The sequence below is a fragment of the Sus scrofa genome, chromosome 16 (assembly GCF_000003025.6).
Source record: "Sus scrofa isolate TJ Tabasco breed Duroc chromosome 16, Sscrofa11.1, whole genome shotgun sequence".
Lineage (NCBI taxonomy): Eukaryota > Metazoa > Chordata > Mammalia > Artiodactyla > Suidae > Sus > Sus scrofa.
In genome coordinates this window covers 38,112,689-38,135,314 of record NC_010458.4, presented here as the reverse complement: position 1 = coordinate 38,135,314, position 22,626 = coordinate 38,112,689, and the positions used below count along the sequence as shown (strand labels likewise).

At 40.1% G+C, this 22,626-nt stretch overlaps 1 protein-coding gene and 1 long non-coding RNA gene across 23 annotated transcripts in view; one reads left to right on the top strand and one right to left on the bottom strand.

Annotated features, from left to right (window-relative positions):
- Positions 1–22,626, top strand: part of PDE4D (phosphodiesterase 4D) — a 1,509,235-nt gene that overhangs the window by 1,271,220 nt on the left and 215,389 nt on the right. For all 22 annotated transcript variants that reach the window (XM_021076868.1, XM_021076867.1, XM_021076869.1 and 19 more), the window contains one exon: positions 9,470–9,661. In XM_021076868.1, the coding sequence (XP_020932527.1) occupies positions 9,470–9,661 (192 nt within the window). The remainder of the gene's footprint in view (positions 1–9,469; positions 9,662–22,626) is intronic.
- On the bottom strand, positions 977–7,552 carry LOC110257276. Its single transcript, XR_002339683.1, has 2 exons — positions 6,772–7,552; positions 977–4,619 (listed from the first exon to the last, which is right to left on the bottom strand). It is a non-coding gene; the product is annotated as an uncharacterized LOC110257276 (long non-coding RNA).

Here is a 22,626-nt window from a genome sequence, read left to right as displayed (position 1 = left end):
TCTCACCAGGAGGCTAGAAAAAGCTAGGAGATTAGGGTGACAATTTTAAATAGAGTAACCTGGGAATATATCACTGTGAAGATGATATTAGGCTGATATCTGGAATAAAGACTATTCCAGCAAAGGCAGAGTGAGCCAGAGGGAGAGAGGTACAGGATGGGATGGGAGAGGCCTCGGGGGCCACTGAGACGGGACTTAAGCCACTGTGAGCAGAGGTTATTTACTCTGAGTAAAATTAGAGGCATTGGAGGATGCTTAGCCAGGTCTCTTAGGGATCTGATTTTCCCTGGGATCACTCAGTCTGCCATATCAAAAATAAAGAAGTCAGGGGCCCACCATCAATATTTGGTGTTTCACTGTTGGCTTGTCAGAACAATCTTAGTTGCTCTGTATCCCAGAAGAAACAAATATCCATGGAAACACCCTCACCTCCTCCGCCTTGTGAACAAGATGCTCTTCTTCTCCTGTGCTTTAGCTTGATGAAGCAAAAGTTAAGGAAAATTGCATTTTGGAAATAAGTGGCTCAGAAATGGTCTCAGAGAGCCAAAGGTTGGCTTGCACAAAAGAAAATAAAACCAGAGGACATGCTGAAGGCTGCAGCCAATGTTCAAGTCCAGCCTGGACTGGAGACCTGGACTTTTTCCGTCCGTTCCTACACCTTGGTTTGAGAGCAACACCTGGAAACTGGATGTCAGGGAAAGGAACACGAGCTTGCGTACTTATTCTAAATCACAGTGAAGCCTGGATGAAATTTCAGAAGTATTAAGGGCTACAAAAATAGACACTTTTATTGTCAACATATATTCAGATTAAGTACATGCTTATGACTCAAACTATTCATTGTTTTTGAGAGTTACTGAAAGCACAGACCCCACTCTGCCACTGCAGCCTTTGCCGCCAACTCCCAAAGCCGCAGCCCCAGGTTAGGACCTATTTGAGATCTTTCGTTAAGCAGGTTCAGTTAAGAAAACTTTACTTTTTTTTTTTTTTTTTTTTTGTCTTTTTGCCATTTCTTGGGGCGCTCCTGTGGCATATGGAGGTTCCCAGGCTAGGGGTCGAATCGGAGCTATAGCCGCCAGCCTACGCCAGAGCCACAGCAACGCGGGATCCAAGCCACGTCTGCCACCTACACCCCAGCTCACGGCAACGCCAGATCCTTAACCCACTGAGCAAGGGTAGGGACCGAACCCGCAACCTCATGGTTCCTAGTGGGATTCGTTAACCACTGCGCTATGACGGGAACTCCTTTTTTCTTTTCTTTTCTTTTTCTTTTTTTTTTTTTTAAGATGTCCTTCACTTTCTTCTCTGTCCCAATAATGACATTTGACCCAACAAAGGGCCCACACACCCCTTTCCTCTTTCCTTTCACCCAAGAAAGGCCTGCATATCAGGGTTTAAATTCTTCTTCTTTTTTTTTTTTTTTTTTTTTTTTGGTATTTTTAGGGCTGCACCCACGGCATAGGGAAGTTCCCAGGCTATACATCAGTTGGTCCAGTTGGAGCTGTAGCCGCTGGCCTACGCCACAGCCATAGCAATGGTGTGGGATCCGAGCCACCTCTGAAACCTACACCACAGCTCATGGCAATGCCAGACCCTCAACCCACTAACCCACTGAGCGAGGCCAGGGATCAAACCCGCAACCTCATGGCTCTTAGTAGGATTCATTTCCAACTGCACCACGCTGGGAACTCCACTTCTTAAATTTTTACTTAATACTCTTCCAAGGTCATAGTGATCAGAGTTTACATATGGTCAGTTTTATACCTACTAATCACTCCATGGTATCAATAGACTTTATTTTTTTGTTATCTTTGCCTTTTCTAGGGCCGCTTCCCACAGCATTTGGAGGTTCCCAAGCTAGGTGTCGAATCAGAGCAGCAGCTGCTGGCCTATGCCACAGCCACAGCAATGCAGGATCCGAGCCTCCTCCACAGCTGCTGACCTACACCACAGCTCATGGCAATGCCAGATCCTTAACCCACTGAGCATGGCCAGGGATCCAACCCGCAAACTCATGGTTCCTAGTCGGATTTGTTAACCACTAGCCACGATGGGAACTCCCAGAAAATTTTCCTTTAAAATACCCACGAAGACATAATCTATAAACCTCAAGTAAAACAAGTCTGAGTTTGAGCTTTTAAAATTTTAGATCTAAGAAACATCTTTCAGAAAAATCAGTCTTTTGCCATCTCATTTGGCAAAAACGTACCAAGCTAGTCCAGCTTGTCCCTTCTGGCCACCAGTCCAAACATCAAACTCACACCATCATTTTCACCTTGAATCTCTTTGCTGCCCTCTGTGACTCGGGAGTGTCATTGACACCTCAGAAACAAATGTGTGTTCCCTGAGATCACCTGATATTTTTACGCATAAATACCCAGATACCTTTCCCTTTTATGGCAGGCTTTTGTTTATAAAAACCATCTGTGAAAACAAAGGGTAGAATTGCACATCCTCCATGCAAATATATGCATTATGCAAGAAAACCTGCATGCCATTGCTTAACTATAATCAACTGATCTGCAAATACCATACCCTCTAACGGTGTTCTATTCAAATTTGAGATACAGGTTGGGGATTAGTTAGGAAAGATCACCATTCATGCTTATCACTGTAAAATGCTGTTTCCTACAGTCACATCTCTATAGATAATCTGAGCAAAGTAAATATTAAAATGGGGAATTCGAGGAGGCAGTATTTTCTTTGCTCCAGAGAATCTGTTTGATCTGAGGAAAATCTTGAGTGGAAAACATCATTGGCACTAATTAGAAACAGGTTTCATAATGTGATATTGATAACCACGTATAAAATACTGATTAGAGGGAGTTCCAAGGTGGTCTAGTGGTTAACGATCTGTTGTCGCTGCTGTGGCTTGGGTCACTCTTCTGGCTCAGATTCGATCCCTGGCCCTGGAACTTCCACATGCTGCAGGCATAGCCAAAAAAAAAAAAGCTTACTATAGAGAGAACAAAATATTTTTGAATTATCCAACTTGACTTACACTCCATTAAGCTTGAGGGCAAACCATCCCTTTGTCCTGAGAGGTAAAGCACCAAATTGGATTCCATTGTATAGCCAAGGACATGGGCTGCTATATCCACAGACGAGGCAGGTATAAGAGAATACACAGCAGTATGGGTACCAGGTGGCTGCAGACCTGAGGTCTGAAGGGCCATTTCTGTTCAGCTGGAGCCCCAGCCAAGTGGGTGGGATCTCCATGCCTTACACATCCCAAGCAGGAAATTGTTCTTTCTCCTCTGTAAGGACTATCTAGAGAAAAATCAACAGTCTCCACCCTCTCCCCTGATGTTATCACACTGGAATTATGGAGTGGGGTGGAGACAGCAACTAAGTTGTAAAAGCAGCTCAAGTTGTAAGAGCAGTCTGGCTCCAGCATCTGTTGCCTCCTCGACTGCCAAAGTTGATTGTGGTGGTTTGGCTGACCAGCTCTTGGTTCCCTTTCTCTCCCATCTCTTCCCAAGGCAGTGTGTTCTGATGCAGAGAGGAGCCTGGAGGGAAGGGCCTCCTCAAAGAAAAAAAAAATTAATAATAGCACAAATAACAATAGCTTCTAAATATTGGGAATGCGCATGCTTCCAGGCAGTATGCTAAATGCTTTCCAAACATTTTATGGCACCGTATACTAGCCCTGGAGTTAGGAACTGGAATTACCCTTATCAGAAAGTGGAGGCTTAGACCATTACAGCAAATGCCCAAGAGCATGCAAATTAGAAAGTGCCAGAACCAAGATTTGAAATTTAAACCATGTTTTCTAACCCAAGTGACTATCTTTGGCATATTTTTGGTATCTCCCCGCCTTCCAATAGGAGGATCTCTGTTGTCAATGCACCATTATTCTTCATACTCAGTGACAGAGGCAGCTCTCAGATGCTCAGAAGCTTCCAGGGCTCCCCTCAGCCTTCAGAGGCTGCTTGGTTCTCTCCAGGGGCTTCCCTGCAGGAGCCCTTCATAGACGCTTTGGTGAAGGGACATCTGTTAATCAGGGCTCCTCGCAGCTGCTCTGCTGGGGTCCTCATGTGCATCACCTCCATCACGCTCCATGCCGCGGCTCCGTGTTGAGCATCAGGGCCTGCGGTCGGGATGGGACAAGCTATTTACCCAGGGCAGTAGCAGGACCATGGCTTGGGAGAGAGTCCACCTCCTGGCCAAGAAGAGATGCAAAATGTGTAAAGTAGAGAAGCAGGGTCTAGCATTGGGCCACAAGGATGAGAAATGATCATGAACAGACAGATGATTACAAGCTCAGTAACAAAGCCTGAGAGCAGTGGAGGAGGCTGAATAGTAGGTGGATCGGAACACATTGTCCAGTCATTCCTCTGACTTGGAACAGGGTGGAGAGCTGGGTAGCAGTTTTGTCAATTGGTCAGTTTGCCTGTATTCTGTTTGGCTTTTGTTGGGGACAGGCGCCACAGAAAGGGAGGGGCCTCTGGAGCAAAGGGTCCGGAGTAGTGCTAGACACACACAGCCTTCAACAGTTCTGATTGCAGCAGGCTGGTCAGCGAGACCAAATTGGGTCCATGCATAGCTGCATTATTGCTTTTCCACTAATGCCTTGTTGGTTAAAGCCAGCTCTCTCAGGGACTGTATGCATCATGGACCTGATTAAAGACAGTAAACATGTGGAATAATTGAGCACCTCCCATACTTACATTACTAAGACCAATGAGTCTCACCTGCCCTCCTTATTCCAAATGAAATCTCAAACCCTGTAAGGAAACCCACTGAATAGGTTATAGCAGAGACTCTTTTTGCACCTTATCATTAAATTCAAAACTGGAAAAATAGTGGATAAAGAAGACGTGGTACATATACACAAAGGAATATTACTCAGCCATTAAAAAGAAAGAAATAACTGCATTTGCAGCAACATGGATGGACCTAGAAATTATCATGCTAAGTGAAGTTAATCAGACAGTGAGACACCAACATCAAATGCTATCACTTACATGTGGAATCCAAAAAAAGGACACAGTGAACTTCGTTGCAGAACAGATACTGACCCATAAACTTTGAAAAACTTCTGGTTTCCAAAGGAGACAGGTTGATGGGTGGGGGTATGGGTTGGGTGTTTGGGATGGAAATGCTATAAAATCAGGTCGCGATGATCATTGTACAACTATAAATGTAATAAAATTCAAAAAAATAAAATTAAAAAAAAAAACCGGAAAAATAGGGGATTTGGCAAATTCTAAAATCGGGGTCATATAAAGACCAAGTCCTGGAATTAGCCTTGGCATGCCTGATCCATAATTTGATTAGAATCTTACTTTCAAAGAGTTAACATTTGAAGTTCCATCCAGGTTAGGAAGCTAAGAGATGTTTTTGTATTTTTAAAATGAATAATAGGAGCCTTTGTAATAGTGACATAAACACAGGGGCTATTCTTGCAGGCTCTGGAATCAGGCAGCTTGAGCTTAAAACCCACTTACACACTGTATGGCCTTGAACATGTGATTGAACATGGAGCCACTTCTTTATGACTCAGATTCCTCATTGGTCAAGTGGAAAATACAGTGCCTACTTCAAAGGTTATTGTGAGAATTCAATGAGATAAGGTATATCAAGCACCCAGCACGATTCCTGGCACATAGAGAATGTTTCAAAGGTTTTATTATCATTACTATCATCATTGTGATTATTATTCTCACCATCATCATTATACTCAGACATTTGTACTCTCCCAAATTCTATACTTAGTTTCCCAGGCTTCTGCTAATCTTATACTTGGGTTCCATCTAACTGGCAGTGAATCAAAAGAGGATTCATTGTATCAAAGTGTTTGCCAAAGAATGTATTTGGCAAATACACAACTGATCTCTTTGGTACCAACATCTAAGGTTAAGGTTACTCCTCATCACCTTGTTTTCTTAACAATACCATGACACTGGCTGTTTATAATTTTTTTTTTTTTCAAAATGAGTAGCTTATTTGAAGCCATCCAATTTTCAGCCTAAATAAACTCTCAGTTAACTTACCATCCACTGACTCAAGTTCTTCCTGATTTGTTCCCAACCTCATCTCTCCCAAGAGAATATCCTTAGTTTTAATATTTGAACAAAAAAGCTCTTTTTTTAAGGAAAACTTAATGTCTATTAACACATTTGTGACCATTTTTAGATCCTTCTCTGTTTATAAAGCTAATCGTAATATTCCTTAGGCTAATCTGTTTTTATTAGTATTTTGTAATCACTTTCTATAGATTATGAGGATTTGGGGGGGGGTAATATTTAAGAGGTTGTTTTCATGAGAGTTTGAGAGACAGCTTTTTGGCCTTTAGTTACAATTATGATTTTTCCTTAAGAAAAGGATCTCCATCTAGTGGAGAACTGTTATATTACAGCCTGCAAAGAAAAATATCAAAGCCCCTAGAATATCCCATATCAAGTATCTTAGGACGTATTAATAAATGTTTGGTTTTAGTAGGTAATATTCCTGTAAATATGTTAAATATTTTAAAATACTTAGCAGCCTATGTTCCAAAACTGATAGTGGAGATTTTTTTTTAAGTTAAGAATTGCTTAATTTCATTGGAGAGATGATAATGATAAAAAAGTATACAAATGACTGATTTGGGGGGTTGCATTGGTATTTCCTCAATTAGACTGAGAAAAACTAAACCAAAAATCAGACAGCTGTGTCTCCTATATCTTCGTTTCTGCATAGCAAAGAAAGGATACTTTTATTTTTTGAAACAGTAAGAACATATTGATAGTGAAGAGAAATCAGCATATGCATCTTTTATGTGCTCACCTGAGGACCTCCTCATGCTGAAGAGCTGCCATGACCATCTCCTTAGAGCTAAAGTCCCCGTCCTCTCCCTCTGAAAAGGTCTTTCATGTTTCTCAGCTGTGCACTGAATGCCTTCAAAAGCCCTCTTTAAAACTGCTCTTTCGTGAAGATTTTTCGGATATCCCAGTCGGGATTAATTGAGTCTCCTGTACTTCTGTGTCTCGGTGTACCCCTCGTAGGTGCTTAATAAATGTTTATTGAATCAAGCAGAGTCAAGAAGAGCTTACCAGAGATCCTGAATAAGTCTCTTTAATGTTTAGAGATCCCTTCCCTCTGGGCTTGCTCAGAATTGCCAGAAGTCCCGGATGCATGAGGTGTCTGTTTGCGAGAAACAGATGGCCCTGTTTGGGTGTCACAGTTGCTAACACACATTTCTGGCTTGCGTAATTATGCATTAGTGCTGGGAGGACTTCAGGAATAGTAGATGATTAAATCCAGTTAGCTCAGTAACTTTGGTCAATTAACCTTTCTAAGAGCTGGTGTCTTTGTCTGTAAATGAATCGGTTTAAGTCCGTAATTTCTCAATGTCCTTTAAGGACCCAATGAATACATCTGTAAAGTGAAAGAATTCTAAGAAAATTTTAAGTTGAAAAACATGTTTATGACTGGCTAAGATAGATTATGAGTTTACCGTTTTCTTTTTTCCTTTTTGTCTTATGTCTTTTTAGGGCCACATCTGCTTCACATGGAGGTTCCCAGGCTAGGGGTCGAATCAGAGCTACAGCTGCCAGCCTACACCACAGCTACGGCAATGCCAGACCTTTAACCCACTGAATGAGGCCGGGGATCGAACCTGCATCTTCATGGATGCTAGTCAGGCTTGTTTCTGCTGAGCTACGATGGAACTCCTTTTTTTTTTTTCTCCACTAGATGGATTGACTTGGAGTCAGAGTTCTACTTTGGTCATAGATTCATAGGTGATTCATGACACATCAAACCCCTGGACAGTCCCTTCTGCTTTGGTCTCCGGTCATCGGATCATAACACTATTTGTTAATAACTCCAGTAAAAAATTTTAAAAATATTTAAAAACTGGGTGATTGAGAGTTTGGATAAAAGTTCTAATGGGGAAAATGTTTATAACAACTGACTTGAATTCATTTGTTTATTTATTCCTTCAACAATTTTTTAGCCACATACCTGCTGGGCTGTCCCTGTCTTTGCTCTCCTCTTATAAGAACACAAAAGAGTTGACTTTATTTTAATATACGGTGTTGATGTTTGACTAGAAAAGCTCTTTGTAGAAAGGTTATCTAGATTATAAAGACTGTGTTGTTAAGAACTGAATGTGGGGTTTTAACCCCAAACTCTAAAATCTGTATTGCTGAGCATCACGCCTTTCATTCATTTGATCATTAACTCACACCGATTAGTAAAGTTTACTAAAGTGCCATGCAAAGTGCCAAGAACACCAGAATCTCCATTCTCAGAGAGCTCAAACTAGGAATGGAGACCAAGTGGTAAGCATGTATAATCCATTGCAAATGCTACCCATAGGGAGTGAAAGAACCCTAGGGGCACAGAGAAAGGGCATCTTGTAAAGCTCTGGGCTCCCAGGGCAGCATTTCAGGTGAAGGCCAAGTCCTCAAGGATGGATACTAATTAGGCAGAGAATTGGAGGGTTGAGTAACTGGGGGGCAGAGATAAGGTAGTGAGAGCCTGAGACAAGGAGAGGGTGGTTCTGTATGGGGGGAGTATGAGTGCCAGATGGAAGAAGAATATTGCAGGCAGAGGTTGGGAAAAGGGTTCATTGTCATTGAGAATAGATTCTTAAGACTCTGTCAGTTCACTAGGAACCATGAGGTTGCGGTTCGGTCCCTGCCCTTGCTCACTGGGTTAATGATCCGGCGTTGCCGTGAGCTGTGGTGTAGGTTGCAGATGCGGCTCGGATCCTGCGTTGCTGTGGCTGTGGTGTAGGCCAGTGGCTACAGCTCCGATTGGACCCCTAGCCTGGGAACCTCCACATGCCGTGGGAGCGGCCCAAAGAAATAGCAAAAAAGACTCTGTCAGTTCAGCCGAGAAATTTGAACTTTATCCTTGAAGACAGCAGTGAGCTACTGAAAGGTTTTTAAGTGACGAGTTACATAGATGTACACTTTAAGAAGAATCACTCTGGGTATAGGGTGGAAAATAAATCTGAGAGACTAATTTAAAGGCTCTTATAATAATGTAGGTGAGAGTTGATGGAATCCTGAACAATATATTGGGAGTGCAGGGAAGGGGCTACAACAGGAATTCATGTTTGGGTAGACGTAGTGGGGAGTGGAAAAGCCCAGGTTTGCAGAAGCAAGAATATTAGGCATTTAATAGGCATTTATTGAATTGAATCCAAATATTTAGTAAATTACTATGTAAGAGGAATTCTGTACTTGGGAGAACTAGTCTTTACAGAATGGTTCTTTTTTAACCAAACTTGAGTTCAGAGAGACATACGTATTTGTATCTGGTCAGTTAACAGAGGTACTCAACAGCTTGGGAAGACAAACGTAGGACGTCAATACGTTTTTTCCTTTTGTGAGTTTTGGTACTGTCACTTTTTAACAGCAAGTATCAGCTGTAGGTATTCTTGCTGTCAGTTCCTAAATTGGAAATCTCCCTTTACTAAAATCTCAACTTAGAGACGTTCACAGCAATGTCATTTCTTCTCCTTCACTTACAGTTTTGATGTGGACAATGGCACATCTTCGGGACGGAGTCCCTTGGATCCCATGACCAGCCCAGGATCTGGGCTCATTCTCCAAGCAAACTTTGTCCACAGTCAACGCCGGGAGTCCTTCCTGTACCGATCTGACAGCGATTATGACCTCTCGCCAAAGTCTATGTCCCGGAACTCCTCCATTGCCAGTGACATGTAAGTCTAAGGGTGAGCAAAGAAAAGAGGGGGCTCCTACCAAAAAGAGCAAGTCAGTTTATCTCTAGAGCTGATAAAACCAGGGATATTTGACTGTATCCTTCTCTAATTTAAAAAGGATGGCGGCTAAAATTATACAAGCTAGAGAGAAATAGCAGATTGACTTTGGGTACAGTATGACTCTTGATAAGGAACAGTTGATTTCCCAAATAATACACTGTCTGAGAAAAGTGAAAGTCACAGTTTTAATAAACATATTTACACTTGAAACATTAGCCTACATTCATATACACCTGAGTTTTAGCTATGCAACCATGTGAATATTTTTGAATATTTTGAAAGCTTTAAACTCAAGTCCCTGTGATATTAGAAAGTATGGCACTTTGCCTATATCACAACTGATGTACCATACAGATGTTAGCAGTGGTTTGCCAGATCATTTGAGAGATCTTTGCGGAGGTTTGTCTAAATTAAACCTTTTTTGGAATGTGACTCACTGGAGGCAAGCACCAAAAATATTAGACAGACCTGAATATCGTTTAAGACATGGCACAGCTTGGAAAATGATTAAAACCGATAAGCAGGTTTGCAGATCATATAGCGTCATTAGCTCATTTTCTCAGCACGTTCCAGGCTTGTGTTTACTGCAGTATTCATCAGTTTTCTAGTTTCTGAAGGCTTCTAAATAGGACCTAACTCTCACTCGATACCGGCACTGCCATGTGGTAACTTTACCTCTGAGTAGAGTTAGTGCATCTAGACTTTTCTGCAGTAACCTCACCGTCTTCTCATGACACCACCACCTCAAAAACTCAGGACAGACTGAGTCTTGTAGGAACCATATGATGTTCCTGAGGGACTGGTGCTATTCTCGGTATTCTAATAGGTCATCTAAGTATCCCAGTAGTGCTGTGTGAGATTCTAGAATTGAAATTGTGCTTTCCTCATTTTCACTACCTGTAGTTCTTGGTTGCCATTTATTAATGGTTGTAAAATGATAACACGCTCTTTTCCCTAGGAATGAGCAACTCAAGTACAATCATTTTGATTCAATTTAAAGTCACTCAATCCCCATCGTGTAGTTGTCTTTGTTTAAAAGCACTGCAGGAGATAGAGGAAAACTCTAAGACAGGCTTCTTGATCTCAAATAGCTAGTAATTGCATGAAGTGACAGATCCCAGATCGAATAATTTATGGAAAAGACTTACATATTGTCTCTTAGATATTACTTGTCTCCAAGTTGTTGGAGACAAGCCATAACTTGTCTCCTTATGGCTACAAGCAAAAACATCTCATCACCTACCGCTAATCATACACCATCTTTCAAAAACTGTCCAGTCTACTCTCTTTTTTTTCAACCTGCATTTTTGGCCATTAAAACTTCTGTAATTGTATCTCTCCCCATCCTCCCACCTAATCCCAAGATCTACATCTGTTCTATTTTCTTTTATGTTGTGTTGCCTTATGTTCTGAAATTGATCTTCCATTGATATTGATCTTTGAAAAATCATTGATCAAGTAATATGCATCAGTCTCCCATAAGGTAGAAGGCCTGGTGCCAGTAATTAGAGGAAACACAGGGTGTGTTTTATTCCCTACCTGTCATCATTGCTGTGTTCTCTCTTCCCTCTTGTTCACAGACCTCTTCTCTACCAGCTCTTCTTATCACCCTTAACATAGGTCTGCAAGTATGGCCCCGGGCTCTGCTTTAGAAAACTCTTTTGCATCTAGATTCAGCCATCAGCTTTCATCAGATGACTTACTGCTCAGTACTTCTGGCCCTGCAGCCTCAGTTGAGATCCAGATCTACAGCAGTTAATTGCCTTCTGGAAACCCAGCATTTCCTGTTTTGCTCTTCCTTCACACTCATTAAGTAGCACATATTCGTCATTAATTCATTGTAGTGACGGTGTCCACTCTTCTTCACTCCAAAACAAATTCCTTTTCCCATTGGCACTATTTCTGTGTTATTTTTATCCCACTTTCTTAGATTTGAAATTTAAGACATTTGTTTATTTATTCACACATAATAAAAATACTTAATGAGCAACTATGGTGTATTCCAAGCTTCCAATCTGCACAAGGGTTGGAGTTGGGGGGTGGGGGCAGGGCAGGAAGGATGACATTTTAGACCTTTGTAATAAAATATGGTGAGCATCATCCTTGAATCATTAACAAAACTATGAGTGAAAAGGAGAGGAGAAGGGGAGTTTGCCAGCCAGGTAAAGCCAGGCAAAGGGGGCGATATTTGAAGAATATGGGAGGAGGACAATCATCGCTCAATTAAAGAATGGCAGTGTAGTTGATATGAGCAGGGAAATGGCAAGAGAGAGAGAGAGAGAGAGAGAGAGAGAGAGAGAGAATGAGAATATTTGAATACAGCCTATGGGACCTCAGGACCACAGCAGTTTTTAGCTTGGGCCATGTGATCATATTCTTGCTTTTCTTGCTTCTCATTGCTCTGTTGTTGAATAATTGTATAAAGTTAAATGATTGTATAGAGTAAAGAGATATAGATCATGTTAAAAGCCATAGAAACAAAGCAGGCTAAATACAGTGGAGGCTCAGGTCAAGGGACTGGAGGCAGGATAATCACAGGTTGGTCCAGGTGCAAAAGGCCGGAGACTTACAGAAGGGGTGTGTGGGTGTGGGTGTGTGTGTGTGTGTGTGTGTGTGTGTGTGTGTGTGTGTGTTGGGAAACAGCCAGTGGGCAAGGAGAATTAAAGAGAATGCTGCAGTTTTGACCCCAAACAAGTAAATGAACAGTGATATTGACATGGGAACACAGGTTAGAGAGGAGACAACATAATGATGTAATGCATTTGGCCTTTACATGATGAGGCTAGAACTCTAGGAGAAACGAGACAACAGTTAAAGGACAAGGACAAAGAGTAGAAACAACAGTGCAGAGGATGAGAAGAAATTAGAGAAGAACTAATTACCTTCTATAATTACTAAGATTTGGGTGGCCACTGGGAGAAGTATTTTAGTGGGATGATAGAAGAATGAGTGGAGGAGTGAAGTGAAACTGGAAATATCAGCAAAATTTTTTTCAATTCAGAACACTTAGGCTGAAGGACACAGGTGCTAAATATGAAGCTGTAGTTGCTGACAAAAATATGATCATGAGTTCAAGTAAAGGGACTAACCTCAGAAATACATGGGTAAAATATTTAGAGATTTAATGGCTTATGAGCTCTACTTTTTCACGCAAGTAGAGAGTATAGCCATTGACAGCTGAAGGAGAGAAGGATGGAGCAGCTTAAGAACAGGGGGAAAAGCTTGAAGGAGCCACACTGCAGATCACATAAGAGAGTAGAGAGGGGAAATTAGACAAGAAAAATGCTGAAAAGCCCCATAGATAATAATAAATAACTGAATGGATGAATGACCATGTTGAAAGCCATCTCCTCCAACTTCATCAAAGGTGAAACAACTTGACTTTAGGTAGAGGCCAGGAATAAACTCAGTGGTGAGTTAGTGGACTCTGTTTTACATAGCTATGCATTCTGTTTTCTAAAATTATAGCAAACTGATTTTTTGGCTACCTGTGTGCATCCATGCATTTTATGAAACACCTACAAATGTTTCACTTTTAAAGAGTGATTTTCTTCCCAAAGTAAACTTACAAGGATGACCTCATTTTTCACTGTACCTATTCAAGAGTTCCTTTATCTGATTGCACTCACAAAGGAATGGCAAATCTAATTAGACCATGATGCAACTCTGTATTTTGTTGAAAAATAATGTCTTCTCTATATTTTGTTGAAAAATAATGTCTTGACATGTTCCAGCTTTCCCATGGCTCCTGGATATTGATATTGGAGCAATAAGATTTTCCTTTAACTGACTCCTGGAAAGCATTCTTTCTACCAGGGAGATTTAAGTTTCTCTGAGAAGCGAGTTGAAGAGAATAAATAACCACTGTTTCAGTCTTCAATCTGATACTACACACATTCACTACATATAAAGGATTATCCCCTCTTTTTATCTGACTTCACTCATGGCCACATGTAAACCTCCACTTTCTTACTGAGTTCATGATTATGCTGGGAAGATTGTATAGTGTCTGTAATTCAAAAGTACTCCATAGGTAATGACTTTATTTTATATTTCAATTGCTTTTGACAATTTTACACTTACCTGATCTAATGAAGATTTCCTGTTGAGAAAACCCCTTAGAAGTCTCAAATGCAGACCTACTAGTGTATGTACCATGTTGGTACAATCCAATGTGTGATCATCTGTTTGAATAAAATGTTTTAGAAAACCGGTAAATGCTCTTTAAATTGAAATATAATTGTTTAATTTGTTGATAAAGTGAGAAGGAAGATAATTACCTCCTATTAAGACAGGATGGCATTATCTTATCTTCTATAAATAGTAATTAGATAGCTGAAGCACAAGAAGAAAATAAGACTAATAATGGTAGTAATAATAATCATAGCATACATTGCATGTGTACATGATTCTTCATTTTTCTAAGTATTTCACATCTGCTCTCTCATTTGATACTTTTCACAGTTCTGTGAATAAGAACATTAGTGTGCTATTTTACAGATACAAGGTCCAAGGTCCTAAGAGCCTAACCATTTTTAAAAATACAACAGGAGGGAGTTCCTGTTGTGGCTCAGTGGGTTAAGAACCCAATTTGTATCCATGAGGATGCAGGTTTGATACCTGGCTTCGCTCAGTGGGTTGAGGATCCCGTGTTGCTTCAAGTTGTGGCTGTGGCATAAGCCAGCAGCTGCAGCTTTGATTCGACCCATAGCCTACGAACTTCTATATGCCACATGCACAGCCGTAAGAAGAAAAAACAAAACAAAACTAAACACTACAAAACATTTTGATCATTTCTAGAAGAACATTATTTGACTAATGCCATTATAAACAAAGTGCTATGAACTATTGCAGTAAAACAGCTGAGAAACAGAAGTACCTGTTGATCAAATTCATTTGACCAAATGAACCTCCTGGCACCATGAAAATTTAGTTTTTAGTTTAAGAATAAAAGAATAGCAGTTACCACTGTGGCTCAGCAGAAACCAGCCTGACTAGTATCCATGAGGATGTGCATTCCATCCTTGGCCTCGCTCAGTGAATCAGGGATCCGGCGTTGCCCTGAGCTGTGGTATAGGTCAAAGACATGGCTTAGATCCCAAGTTGCTGTGGCTATGGCATAAGCCGGCAGCTGTAGCTCGGATTGGACCCCTAGCCTGGGAATTTCCATATGCCATGGGTGCAGCCCTAAAAAGCAAAGTAAAGCAAAGCAAAATAAATAAAATAAAATAAGCTCAAACTGGTCAGAGACGTAATGAAGAAAATATGTAACTGGCTCTTGGGAAATACATACACGTCTATAGACCAAACTCGACATCTAAAAAAATAGCTTGTATGTGGTAGAGAAATTCCTGGCAGCCTCTACTCAGAAGACTATCACATAGCTGGTTAAATGGATCCCCAGTAGCAACTTGATTCTTCATAAGAAATAGGAAAGTCTTTAGGATTAGCACAAGTACCTAAAGAAATAAATCCATGAAATGTAAACTTGAACTACCATTGAGTAAAAAGTATTTTACAAGAGTAGAAACAACTAGGGATTCCTGTCGTGGCTCAGTGGAAATGAATCTGACAAGCATCCATGAGGATGCACGTTTGGTCCCTCATCCCACTTTGTGGGTTAAGGATCCAGTGTTGCCATGAGCTGTGGTGCAGGTCACAGATGGTGGCTCAGATCTGACACGGCTATACCTCCGATTCGACCCCTTGCCTGGAAACCTCATGTGCTGTGGGTACAGCCCTAAAAAGTCACACACACAAAAAGAGTAGAAACAATTAGATAAAAGAAGGTTGCCCAAGTGTTGTCATGAGGAAACATGAATAAAATTACAGAATAAATGGATAATTACATAAAATACATAACTTTTTTCCCCCTTAAATTCTTCAAAATGCATTTAATACTGTTTTGGCTCCTGAATAACAGTTACTTCTGTTGTTGCCCTTCTCCCATATTATAGTGTTATTTGTACTTGCAAATATATAGATATGAGCCTCTGGAAAAATTAACAGGATAATTATCAGCATTATCCTGATAGAATAAATGGAAGACAAAATTTAGTCAAGAAACTATGTTTGTTGCATACAAACTGCCTGTCAAACCATGCCAGTTAATAACATTTTTCAATTTATCTGAATTATGCGCCTCTAGTCCCCATCATCTGCTGAATAAACACCAACACACAGAATCCAAAGATAATCCAAGTGACCCTTTACTCATCCATACATACTGATGCATATGGGGGAGGGCATGGAAGAGGCAGTGAAGAGGAGGTGCGTGGACCCCATGTACCGTAAAAAGCTGGGGCACACTTGCCGGTCTAGCTAATTAGTCCTTGTCACTCCATTGTTCGAGCCTGAGTAGTATCAATGTAGGTGGTCTCTCAGCTAGGGGACCCCACCCCCCATCTCAAATTTCTACCCCTTCTTTAGCAGTGAGCAAATCCCTCACCACCTCTTGATCATTTGTGGCCTCTTCCTATGACTGCTGAGTAGAAGGTGATGTTGATTTTAGTCCTGAGTTTAAAAAAGGAAGAGAGATTTCTTGTATGTCTCTTCATCACTTCTATTAAGGATACACTATTCTTCATTAGTCTTACTAGAGTAGCTCTGAAAATAAAAAGGAAAGACAGGCTGCATTACGAAGAGTCTGGTTCTCTTTCAATCTATATGAAAAGTTGGTAGCCCCATCTAACTAGATTTGTAGATCTTATTAGTACTAATGAGCACCTGTCTACTTGCCATGTGAAAGTCCTCTACCCTTTTCTAAACACAGAAAGGTACCACGGTTAAATAATTCCTTCCCTAATTCCTCAGTTTTCTCAGCTGTAGGCATGTCCTTACCCCTCACTCAATGGTGTTAGAAAAATTAGACTGTGACCTGGGTTCCCACAACCTGTGCTGAGGTTCTCTGGACCACCACTGGGAGCTAACATGGGTGCCAGGGGTATTTTAAATTTCAAGAGAAACACAGAAACATCTGTCAGTTATCTGGAGAAATAACAGCTTGACATCGTTCCCAGTTTCTACTTTAGATCATTACTTTTCTTTCTGTGACATTGTGTATTTGCGAAACTGGGATGTTGACGATTGCTATGATAAGAAGCAAGCATTGCTCAAAAATCACTGTGGACCAGAAAATGAGGCAGACTGTGTCCAAGCTCATTCCCAAGTGAGAAGTTGTGTAGAACTCAACAGGTGCTCAGTTGTGGAGACAAAATCTTCTTAAATAGTTGGGACTAAATTCTTAATAGTTGCCACTATTAGTTATTTCTTTTGACCAATGAGGTGCTGTAAAATAACTGAGATGCTAAGAATGTCATGAATTGAGAAAGTTTGAGAAACTTTCTCAAACACCTCTAGATTAAGGTGTTTATCAATGTCCTTAGGATTGGTGCTAAACAAACCTCTGTGAAAAAAGACATTTTGTTAAGAGAAAGAAAAATATTCAGCAGATTCAACTTTTGCTGAACCATGAACTTCTCGATGAGCTCTAGAGTTGAGAATTTATCCTAGTCTTAACTCTGTTAGGACCCCAGGTAGACAAAATAGTTTATTATTAACAAAAGTAATATTTTGGTAATGAGCCAGATAAACCAGGCTTTTTCTTCTATTCTCTGGGAGGTGGCAAGTTTTTATTATTATTATTATTGTCATTATTGAATATTGATAGGACCTCAAACTCACACTAGCCATTAAATCCCAAGAAGTCTATTAGCAGAATATTCTAAGGTCATTGGCTACTAGAATTTTGCTACTTCTTTTCTTCTTTTCATTTTTTAAAAAAATTTCACTTCTTTTTCCAGTCCCAGGGATTGTTTTATTTCTAGCTCAAAAAAATAGGAGATCCATAAATGGTAAAATAATACTTATAAATTAGGTAAACATGCTTATTCAATTTCTGAATTAAGGAATTAAAAATATCATATTCCTAATCTCATACCCAAAGAATCATAGAAAGGAAGTTCTAATATTCTGACATTTTGAATGACTATATTTGTTAATGTCACAGGGTAAAAACAGTCAATTTTCATGTATTGCTGCAGCATTTTCTTGGGTGCTCCAGTCTTTTAAAATAACAAAATAATTAAGTTATGTGTTCTAATACCTCTTGCTTATCACTGCCAAAGTCATACATCCTGAGGTCTTAGGGGACGTGGAGAAATAAATGTTAATTGTGAAAAGTTCTTTAAAAAATAGAAATAAATTTTAAAAAAGGAGTTCCTGTCGTGGCTTAGTTGATTAAGAACCTGACTAGTAACCATGAGGACACAGGTTCAATCCCTGGCCTCGCTCAGTGGACTAAGGATCTGGTGTTGCCACGAGCTGAGGTGTAGGTTGCAGACGTGGCTCAGATCCTGCGTTGCTGTGGCTTTGGTGTAGATGTGGAGCTGTAGCTCTGATTTGAATCCCAGCCCCTAGCCTGGGGATTTTCACATGCTGCAAGTGCAGCCCTAAAAAAAAAGTTCTTAAAGCAGAGGGAAAAATAAATGGATATTGACCTAATATGTTAGAAATTCATTATTTTCATGCTAAGACTACTGAAATTCTGTTGCATCTTTAGGAGAGTTTGCCCTAATATTTAGCATCAAATTTTCTTTCCTGAATTTCCTTAATACTTCATAGAGTGTTTGGACTCCAGTTTTAACTGAGAAAAAAAGAAAAACAAAGCGGAAAAAGAGTCACCTGAGTGTTCCCCAGCTCCTATACTCAATGAGAAAAATGTAGTGTGCAAATGAGCTGTTTCACCTTGTAAATGATTGACCATGTGGTTATGCTTTACCTCAGACTTAATACTTTACAAAGGGTAACATCTACTTTTTAAAAATGTGGGAGATTGGTAGCTTAATAATAAAAGTGATTACACCACAATTTTATGAGGTATCAAATCCCTGCTAGAGGGCAAACTCAAACCAACCTTGGTCAAGGAGAACTGCCTTACTTTTCAGTGTATACAAAGAACATAATCTGAGAGCAAAGTATGAATAAAATTAATTATCTGACTAAAATTAGGAAAGTTTAAAAACCATCTTCAATGAAGAAGGCTAGCACAGTAACCTACATAGTGCTGTTAGTGCAATGTGGCCTTAGATGAATGAACCAAGTTGAAAATTTGGGGTTCCTCCTGCTTCTTCCTTGACAGATGGCCATTACATAAGGGATTCTAGTTCTATCAATTACAGATACTGTGCCTGGGTGCTCTCAATTACTCTTCTATCCCAGTATTTTTTCCTGTATGTATTAAAGAAGACAGAAATCAAAACCATGCTCTAGCATTACAAAATGAAAATTTTCAGAACTTTAAATCCTGATAGGGGGTGGTGGGAATGTGGCGGGTGGTGATAGGTCAGGACAAAGAAGAAAGTTGCTTTCTAATGCAGGTAACCAACCTATGTCTTCTCCCACATTCTAAGTGAGTGTATTCATTGGCTGCATTTTCAGATGAGAGTGTCATGCTTTTACTCATTCTACAAATATTGATAGGACCTACTTCATGTCTGGGTACTGTTTGAAGACACTATAGACCCATGAAAACAGGGCAAAAAATTTTTTTGCATCATACAGTCTTGTGATTTAAAAAATAATAATTCTAGGAGTTCCTGTCATGGCTCAGTGGTAACAAACCCGACTAGTATACATGAGGATGTCGGTTTGATCCCTGGCCTCGCTCATTGGGTTAAGGATCTAGCTTTACCATGAGCTGAGGTGTAGTTCACAGACATGGCTCAGATCCCATGTTCATGTGGCTATGATGCAGGCCAGCAGCTGTAGCTCCAATTTGACCCCTAGCCTGGGAACTTCCATATGCCACAGGTGCAGCCCTAAAACATTAAAAAAAAGAAAAAAAATTCTGCGTCCTTACCCAGATAGAAAAGGAGACTTAACCCATTAATATTCAGATTCCTATATAATATCTTTTTCTACGTATACATCAATCACATGAAATATTTAGTTTGCTTATCAGACTTAGATCCTTAGTGAATTGTTCTCAATTCCTTCTGTACAGTTTCCTGAGCCACATAGGAAAAATAATCACACTACTAGAACATTCATGCGACGTGCTTCTTGATATAAGATATATGAGGGGTTATTAGCAAATCATCCTAAGTCCTTGTAAGATGAAACATTTGAGGATATGCTATTACAAATGTGAAGAAAGAGAATCTTCAATCAGACCTCTGGTTTGTCTTCAGAAAAACCAAGTCAGTACTGTTGAACACTGGGCTTTGCTCTCAGATTCCTGGCACTTTGTAGCTGAGGTGAGATCTGCAGAAGAAACATCCCCGGTTATTCCATCTGCCTATTGTGCTTTCTCTCAGGCTTTGTGTCAGCTTCCTGACACAGGGTGTTTCTTAACCTTGGACTGACTACTGGATAGTTATGTGTAGATATATGTAAGGCATCGATTCTTACAACCTCTCAATAGAAGTAGAGGAGTTAAACGCAGAAAAAGGACAACTCTGTGCATCACTGCACATCTGGGAGGCTGTCCTGTCATAGGAAATCACTGAAGCAGTTCAGTGCATGATGTTGTCTGCTAGTAAATATTATAAATGGCCCTAAGACCAAGTCTTTTTTCTCTGTTTCTCTGAATAGCGGGGCTACATGCACATCCCGTGTCTCTGTGTCTCAACATGTTTTCTTCCTTTGGGACGTAGAGTCAGGCTGAATTTATTCTATCTACCAGGGCCAGTTTGGTTTTGTTCGGCTGGTTATTTTTTGTTCCTTTATTATTTATTTAGGCTGAATTTATTCTGTCTACCAGGCCAGTTTGGTTTGTTTGGCTGGTTATTTTTTGTTCCTTTTTTTGGTTTTTGTTTCTCTGCCAGAAAAATCAGAAAACAAGAATTACGGTTTATGCATTATCCAAAGGTTCCAGTGGTGATTTTTTTAAAGTGCAATAAAGTAAAACTTTCATCCAATCTCTTATTTTTCAATTATGAGTTTTTGCTGTTGTTGTTGTTTTTGTTTGTTTTGTTTTTTTGTTTTTGTTTTTTTTTTTCAGAAGCTAAAAAAGAAGGCACTAAGAATTCTTTTACGTAAAATCATGGAGTTAATTCCATGTGTTGACCTGACAGCACACTCTTGTTTTATGCCATTTCTTTTCTTTTCTTTTCTTTTTTTGTCTTTATTTTTTTTAGAGCCACACCCGCAGCATGTGGAAGTTCCCATGCTAGAGGTCTAATCAGCTGTAGGCGCTAGCCTACACCACAGCCACAGCAACGCCAGATCTGAGCCATGTCTGGGACCTACACCACGCTCACGGCAACGCCAGATCCTTAATCCACTGAGTGAGGCCAGGGATCGAACCCACAACCTCATGGTTCCTAGTCAGATTCGTTTCCACTGTGCCACGACAGGAACTCCTGTTTTATGCTGTTTCATGTGCATTATTTATCTTAAATACATTGTTTCCATTCATTTACCCCACCTGCTATAGAGATTAGGTAAAATTTCCTACCTGTTTCACTATTTTTTGGTGTTTTGTTTGTTTGTCTGCTCTGCATTGGTTTAAAGGTGGCCCATCTTGTACTTTTTATCCAGGAAAGCAACCTGATGTTTCCCAGACAGACAACTTGTATATAACCCAGCTCTCCAAACACAGGAGCACTTTGAATATGGTAAAAGTATACCTCAAAGGTTTATGAACAGACCTCACAGTCATCAGTTCAAGTTCAAGATATTCACAAAGACTACCATGTTTTATCCTCTCTGGCTCTCAGCTTTGATAGACTCTTTGGGGAGTGATGCAGATAGATAGGGGTACATTCTTAAAATCGCCTGACATCTGTATAATCTTTGTACTTAACATAGGATTCTCCCATGAAGTTTAGAACTTGATCCTCAAAACAGTCATGTAAGGAAACAAGGGAAAATATCATTAGCTCAGACTTACATATCACAAAATTCTGCTCAGAAATGCCATGTCTTGCACGCACTCACCCACACACATGCATGTGTGCGTGCACATACACGTCATGAGTTAGAATCCAGGTATCTTGACCCTGAACATAATGATTTTGACCAACAGCTGCTGCCAGACAATGCCTTTGGCATTTGCTGGCAGGTATAATACCCTCTGGATGAGAATATAATAATAGCAGTTATACTAAAATCTTTATTCCCCTTTCAGGAGTGGAGAATCCTGATGGGCTTCTAAGCAAATCTTTCCTCTTATGAGGAAGAGCAAAAATTGTCTTTGCCAAACAATCAAGAATTGTTGTTCCATTAATATAGCAATGCTCTTTTGCTCTCAAGCTTAGAGTAGTTTTTTGTTTGTTTGTTTGTTTTTCCAGTTATTCAAAACATTGTCTTCTCTTATTACTGAAGTTTTGAAAGATTGCTCAAGAGGTGCACTGGTCAAGATGATAGCCACTAATCACTGATGACTCTCGATTTAAATCAATTAACATTAAATAAAGGTAGTATCCAGTTCCTCAGCTGCACTAGCCATATTTCCAGTGCTAAGTAGCCACTGTGGCTAGTGCAAACTGAACTGGACGGCACAGAGAGTGATATTTCCATCACTGCAGAAACTTCTGTTGGACTGTACTGAGTCTAGAATATGTACTTCTGTGGAGCTTCAGAATAGTCTGAATCCACTTGTGTGTAGAAAGCAACAACATGGTGCAGTGGAAGTGTGACAGTATGTAAAGTCTGGGTTTAAATCCAGCTCTGCTGCTCTTTTCCAATGCCCTGGGATTTTATTATTCAATAAGACTTCAAAAACCATCTCAGCGACTGAGCCAGCATTACTAACTCCCTACTTTTCCAGATAAAGGACTTTAGTTAATAGAGAAATTCCCCCCATTGATATACACACTCATTTTCTTTTTCAAAGGCATTTCGTTTCCATTTTTTAAAAAGGTGTATTCTCAGAATAAAGGAGAGTTTTTCAAAGGAATGTG